We start from the raw sequence: 7,272 nt of genomic DNA, 5'->3' as shown, positions 1-7,272 counted from the left end.
GTGAGAACTTGATTCGTAACGATCTCCGTCGTGAGCTTGTCGCTGGATGACATCAGAATAGTGCGAAGGACTGAATATGAGGGGGGGAGTGAGATAACCATGGCGACCGCGATCAGTGAGTCATCAAGTGACTGTCCCAGATTGGCCAGAACGTTGGCCTTTTGTACCATGGCATCGAGCTGCGACTCCATGCCTGTCTCGTCAGAGAGCACACTACGGAACAGCTCACTGATAAGGTGAGCTATCGTCTGCTTTCCCTTTCCCTCGTACTGAGCGGCGAGTTTGTCCCAAGTGGATTTCGCCGTCTTTTCGAACATCACACCACTCAGAGGCGTGTCTTTGAGCGTGAGGGTGATCTGCGCTTTTGCGTCTTGGTCACGGTCATCCCATTCGGCTTGCTTGGCAGGTTCGGAATCCGCAGGTCGGGTTTCCTGGCCCTGAGTAATGTCCCAGAGCTTCCTGATGCGTAGGACCGTCTCAACACGGAACTTCCATTGCTGGTAGTTGCCGCCTTCATTCTCAAGGGATGGAATGTCAAAGAGACGGTTTGAGCCGGAGGGTTGTTTTGTGGATGTAGACATGGGAGTAGAGGGCTGTGGAGCAGGTGGTGCTGGAGGACGAGCTGGTGCTAGTGTTGGCGCTGGGGTAGATGGCGGTGTTGTCATCCGTCAGAGGGGGAAGGAATGTGAGCACAGTGGAAGCTTTAATGAGTGGACAGGTTAGTGTGTAGCCGTGGGGCTCATAACCTATTGTCTGAGGTGAAAATTTATGAGGGCTGTAGGACACGGAAGTAAAGAGTGACTCAGCCTCGAATGAATAAAGTGAGTGCTGTATAAAATACCTGTAGGACACGGAAGTAAAGAGTGACTACAATATGTGAGTAAAAAACATAGATATAGAGTCCATAGTGCTCACCTCAGCCTCGAATGAATAAAGCGAGTGCTGAGGTGACAAAAGCGCTCAGGCGCGACATAGCTACGTGATTATGTAAGCGAACGCGCGCTGAAACTACTAAGTCCGCGTCCTACTGAACATACAAGTCCGTAGGACTTCCAACACGTTTGCGGAAAGGTGATGGCGAAGAGCAATGAGCAGGTTGGTTGGGTCTGCGATGTTGGAAATGACGATATTTGCGCCGTCCGAATGGGTAGTTTTCGTCTAAAGTATATGCAGGGTTGCGTAATGGGAGCCACCAGGCAGAGGGTGAATTAAGAGCTGCCGTTCCCGAGACATGTGTTGCTCAGGATCGAATGAAGTGGCACTGGGCACAACAACCTCACCAAGATGACAAACGCTCCAGAAAGCCATGCATGCGCATGCGTACACTGCCACATCGAAAGTGTTAGAAAGGTCCAGACCATTGCGCAAGGCATGCATGTGTTCGAGCGTGACAGGAGGCCGCTTGGGACGATGAGAAATTGCTGGTACAGCTTTACTGATGGCTTTACATGCAGTCTTTACCATGTCACCTCCGAGCCAAGGTGCACCATGTATCGTGTGCCAGAAATGGAGATCTGCCAACCAGGTGTCGACGGTATAGCGCACAGTGCGGCTTTGCCATTCAGCAAGGAGGGCTGCAAGAAGGTAGTCTGAAACGGGCATGCGAGTCGATTCGGGTATATGCAGAGAGTCGCAGAATTGATTAAAGCGTAGTAATCCAGCACCATAGTTGGAGCGCATTTTTCGTTCAACAGAAGACAGCAAGCAGCTAAAAAGTGTGAATAAATGCTTGGATGACAGAGACGATGCGAATCGAGATTGTTGCTTGATATTGTATGGAGTGCACCATAGGACGAGACGTTGGGCAGCAGGCACATCGGGACGGAGTGGTGACAGAGCGATGGAACATCCAGGTTTGGGCTTCTGAGCCTGTTTCGAAATTTGTGATGTCGAGGTACATGGTTGAGGATCAGCCCGCTGAGTGGCTAGTTCACCAGACGAATCCTCACCTCACATCGTCGCACCTGCACATGCAGGCGCTGGGCACGAAGTTGTACTAGACATGGGTCAAGAATGGCTGAAGCTCTACTGGGAGCTCGAACAGTTTCAGAAGGCAAGATAACTTGGCATCCGGTACACCGCGAGAGACCGGGTCAGCCAAGTTGTCTTTGGTATTGACATACGAGGGCAGAAAAATGAGATTTGAGGCCATAGCGATGATGTCCACACGACGGATAGACTCATTGGTATGCCGATTATGATCACAGCCGCGTTTGTATGCATCAATAACGCTGGTGTTGTCACCCCGAACAAGGATAGCTGCATCCTGGTAGCCGAGGCTGTCGACCACGCGGACTGCAAACTCGAGCGCGATCATTTCGGCCCACCCAATGTCACGCCCGTCTCTCTTCCAACCAGGGATCCAGCGCCAGGCTGCCCAGCTCGAGCCCATGATGAGGCCAACACCCCAGTCAGTAGACGTGTCGACCCAGATACTGTTGGAAGTCATACGGACTTTATGTCCAGTGGGACACGGACTTAGACATTTCGCGCGTATTCGCTTATATAATCACGTAGCCACAAGCGTGCTCAATCTTTTCCTGCTACCTCAGCACTCGCATTATACATCGAGGCTGAGGTGAGTACCTACTGGACTCCTTTACTTAGTCTTTACTGATATACTGTAGTCACTCGCTTTCCTATGTGTCTACAGGTATTTATATAGCACTCGCATTATACATCGAGGCTGAGTCACTCACTTTCCTATGTGTCTACAGCCCTCATAAATTTTCACCCTCGGACAATAGATACCCAGATCTTGAGGCTCACCTCGAGGGCGCAGTGACTGAGGTGGTGATGGCGACGCCAGCATGGATAGCCACCAACGCATGTCTGACATGACGGAGTGCGGAGGGGGTACCATGTAGCGAAGCAGTTAGGGAAGGATGATATGAAAGCGCATGGGTTTGGCAGATAGGCCCGACCATGCGGAAAAACGAAGGTGATGTGCGACAGTGTGCCATTGATACTCATGGATTCGTGCACGGTGACGCGGCCGCATTCGGCACCTGTGATGAAGGCCTGTAGTTTTGTTAGATACCTGACATGCTTCACTTCAGGAAGAGAAACTGAATGCTCAGGCAAATTCCACAAGAAACTGAAATAAACACAGATAAACCCATAATCGTAAAGCTTCTCCCCGGTATGCCACAGGACACCGAGAGGGGTGGTGATGCACAAAACAGTTTTCAAATCATATGGGTAGGAGTAGAGCACCAGAACCCCATTGACCCAGCCACCACTGGATGGAAACTGAAATGAAAAGAAATCGTCGACCCACTTCCCAGTGGGCTTAACACCTTCACAAGTGAGGATGTCTATGATAGCGTCGGCGGGCTCGCCCTGCACACCAGTGGCAGAGGATATGCCAAACGGCAAACAATGATCAATGTAAAATGTATCGTTGTGTTTCACGATGGTGAAATGCTTGTGAGGCAGCCACACAGGAGATGCACGAAACGTCGCTTTTATGTCCAGGGTCGCAGCCTGGGCGCCGTCGGGTGTGGTGGTGACCTATGAGACATGATTGTCGACGTTAGCACAGGCTAAACAGACAGCGCATGTGTGACATGTGTGACGGTAATGAGAAGCACGGGCAAAGCCCGTTTAATGACGTGCAAGCCAGAATATGCCCTTGGCAGATATGAGTGCATACGTGCCACGACGACAGTAGAGCGAGCAAGCAAACGACGCATAGGTGCTCTCCAAAATGGGTGCACGAAGATTCCCTGAAGAATGAGTGAGCGGAATGCCACCACGGATAACGACGTGGGGATAACATGTAAATGAAATGAATAGGATGGGTATGAGTGTGGATGCGGCGCATTGGCTGCACTGAAAAATGAACGAAGAAAAATAGGAAACACTTACTATTTCTGCGACCTGGGCAGCCATAGCCCAGCTAGTCTGAAACTCATTAGAATCGATTTGGTCATTGACTGATATGCCGGTCTCGTCCTTATAGAATAGGTTACGCATGACGCGAAACTTTCCCGGAGATCCGGCCTTCTCGACAATGGTGAGTAGTGAAGAACGAAAGTAGGACCTGAGTTGGTCCTCAACCTCAGATTGCCAAAAGGGGCCAGAGAAACGACCGGCATCCAGCTCTTCCTGGATGTATGCTTCGATGACAAGAGGATGTTGCAGTGCAGAGTTATGATTATCTGGTGTGAAGGAGTGGAGTAGAGGAGCAAAATCGTCAATGGAAAAACTGTAGCGGATCTTATGCAGTAGGAACGGGTATCGATCAAGAAGACTATGGCGCTGCAGGATAGCCTCGAAGGCGTCGGCGTCGTATGGCATCACAATGTGATTACAGATGCAAACAGGTTGATGAGCCGGCGTGATGCTCTTGAGAATCACAGAATGAGCAGCGATGAGGGGTACCTTTTGGGCAGTGACAGGAGCAGGTGCCGGTGAGGTTCCATATGATACATAGTTCCTGGTGACTGGCGAGGTTCCATATGATACATAGTTCCTGGTGACTGGCATCGATGAGCAACTGCTTGTTGATGAAGATGCTGATGACTGGGCGGCCATCTCGGATAGTTGTTTGTGAGCATGCTGAAGCGCGGTGTCCGGTTCTCACATATATGAGGCAAAGTGACTCTGAGGATGCGAGTTGTTTGCCCTCGCGAAAGGGCTTGGAGCGCTCGAGTGCATGGCCACCTCCGTTATGAGTGTGGTCCTTGCTGTGAGGGTATGGGCGGAACCTGTTAGAGGAGTCGTGCGTGCCATAAGGCTCTGCGCTGTAGCCCTCCCACATCATCTCCACCTGGATCTTCTCCAGGCGGTTTTGGTACTTCGCATCCTCGGGAGAGAAGGTTGAAGGCTCGTTCATCCACGTTCGACGCACCTCACAGTCAAACTGAAAGATAGCCTTGTAATCCCTGTAAAAGTGCGGCAGAGATGTGATGTAATCATAATGAGTCTGGAATAGCTCAACGATCTCCTTGTCCACAAGCTTCCGGTAGACTTTCAGCATGTTCTTCCAAGCCTCTGTGAATAACCCTACAGGAAGGGACTCTTCCTCGGGCCATCTGGTGAGGTCGATGATATCCATGCGCGAGCCAGAATTCGTAGTCAACTTCCTCATCTGGAGAGAAGTCAGATCCAAGTGCATTCTCCGAATAGCGTCTGAAGTAACCAGCATCAAAGGGATATGGATCTGCGCTGACGCGAGCTTGAGGACAGCCGGAGGAATCTCGAAACCTTGGTCCTTGAACAGGTTGGAGGAGCACAGACACGCCACCGTAAAAAGCTTTTTTTCAGGTGTACCTGCTTGTTCAGAGGCATCGACGACCTCCTTGACAGCGGTATGCGCCTCTTTAGGGCCTGTATGTGCCTCCTTAGGGCCTATATGCACCTCTTTACCAGGTATATGCGTGTCCATGAGCACCTGGAAGGCCTTCATAAATGCCGCCTTCGAGGATGGAGACATGCCGCGTATAGCCATCGCAAGAGGGGTCACATCGGCTAGTACGTCTGCAGGGTTCTTAAGAGTCTCCCCAGTCTCCTCATCATCAGCGGGAATTTTGTTTCCGTCGAGATCAATGAATAACTCATCGTCCAAGATGGCCTTGTCGCCGCCATCACGCCGGTCTAACCTAGCCGTGTTACGCACGGTGCGCTCTTCGTTCTCACGCTTGATGGCCACTGCTGGGGCATCTTGCCAGGAGTTACGCGAAGCTTCGCCACGGTGGGCTAGCTCGTCGAGTTCTCTCATCATGTCTTGAGTGGACTTCCCAGAAATACCGAGAGGTAGAGATCCTTTAGGCATGATGGCCGTGTAAGTTGGATATGTAGAAATTGAGCTATAAGGACTAGAGTAGAAGAAAACTGCTACACAGCGTGGTAGCGAGTGTTGTGGCGATGAGGAAGAGACATAGTGCGCACATGTCAGGTGAGCGCGTCTCTTCTTCTCCCACTTGCTTAGTAAGCAAGCGTTCGTCCCAGTGCTTGTTTCTCACGCTGGGACTGAACTTCACATTTTCTTGTCATATTTCGGACCTCCGAGGCCCTTCTAGGACCTCTAACCTTGTCGCAACTTAGCATATTTGGAGACCTGATGGGCGTCGGGGATCCCGATTTTTGCATGTCGGGTGGGTAAAGACGCGACATATCGGTATGAATTGAATGGATTTCCCTTACCCAATAAGTGTTATAGTATTGAATATGCTGACATTGTAGACCCTTATACTCACAAGTAAGACTCTGAAAGACAAATCATAGGTTTGGATGGCACAAAGCACGTAGTGATACACAGTATACATGGTACACTTTATAACATTGTTATGCGAGAGTATGTAGCTTGCTGTCTTCGCGAACAAATCTTTTTTTGACTCTGACATGACGTGACGAAATCTGTGACATATTATTACATAACGTGACATTTGTCACAGGCCTTGTCGCACATTGCATAATCACCGGGGGCATGAGCCCATGATTCCGCATGAAACATTCTGGGCACATTGTAATAATAGTCCAAATAATTATGCCATGTTTTTCAGTGCATACATTTTAAAATCATTTTGCATGTTTTAAAATGTTTTAAGCATCAACATTGTGGCATAATTTTGATAGCATTCATAAAGATGCAAGAATGAGACCCCAATGTTGCAGCTGACAGCATTCAAGCAATATTGTGATAACTTCCTAAATGCTTCTTGAGAGAAGATTCTAAATGATATCCATAAGGGGCCATGATGTTGTCAAGATGCTCCCACTGGGTTCATTGTGATCGTATAAATTGCATTATCATATATAGTAATACACTAACCATATTAGGACTTCCCCAATGCGTTCAAGATGATTCCAGCTGGCACATGATGGAAAGCATTTGGCACTCATTGTAACTTCACCTTGATCACATTTATAATGTACGCTTAAGGTGCATTCAAAATGATGCCAATGTGTCGTGTGAATGCTGGCGGGAGCACAATTCTTGTCGCATTATAGTGTCTTTCTGAATAATATCACAATTATTCAACAATGATGGCACTCGAAACAATTCAAATAATTTCATGATGTTTACATCAGTAACATTATAATTACATTGTGATTGACATCACAATGTGTCTAAAATGTTCCCAGTGGAATCATGGGCTCATGCCCCTGGTGTAACCGCAGGCCAGAAAGTTTGCATATTCAAGGCTCATTTCGGAAGATTTTCGCGACACTCATATAAGGGAGTTGCCCGGGGCGTTGTCTCCTGAAACCAGCGGGCGCTTGCAAGGCGCTAGCGTTGCCTCCGCGACAATTTCCAATTTCGAT

At 49.1% G+C, this 7,272-nt stretch overlaps 2 protein-coding genes across 2 annotated transcripts; both read right to left on the bottom strand.

The window, feature by feature from the left end:
* Positions 1–400: 400 nt before the first annotated feature.
* LAESUDRAFT_360381 (uncharacterized protein) lies at positions 401–781 on the bottom strand (the record flags this gene model as incomplete). The annotated part of the gene is made up of 1 exon (XM_040902163.1): positions 401–781. A coding segment is annotated over exon 1 (265 nt), but the record flags the coding sequence as incomplete, so codon positions are not given.
* Positions 782–1,158: 377 nt separating this feature from the next.
* Positions 1,159–1,872, bottom strand: LAESUDRAFT_643395 (uncharacterized protein; the record flags this gene model as incomplete). The annotated part of the gene is made up of 1 exon (XM_040903786.1): positions 1,159–1,872. A coding segment is annotated over one exon (714 nt), but the record flags the coding sequence as incomplete, so codon positions are not given.
* Positions 1,873–7,272: the final 5,400 nt, after the last annotated feature.

This window comes from Laetiporus sulphureus, assembly GCF_001632365.1.
Source record: "Laetiporus sulphureus 93-53 unplaced genomic scaffold LAESUscaffold_4, whole genome shotgun sequence".
Taxonomy (NCBI): domain Eukaryota; kingdom Fungi; phylum Basidiomycota; class Agaricomycetes; order Polyporales; family Laetiporaceae; genus Laetiporus; species Laetiporus sulphureus.
This window is presented reverse-complemented; position numbering and strand designations above follow the sequence as displayed.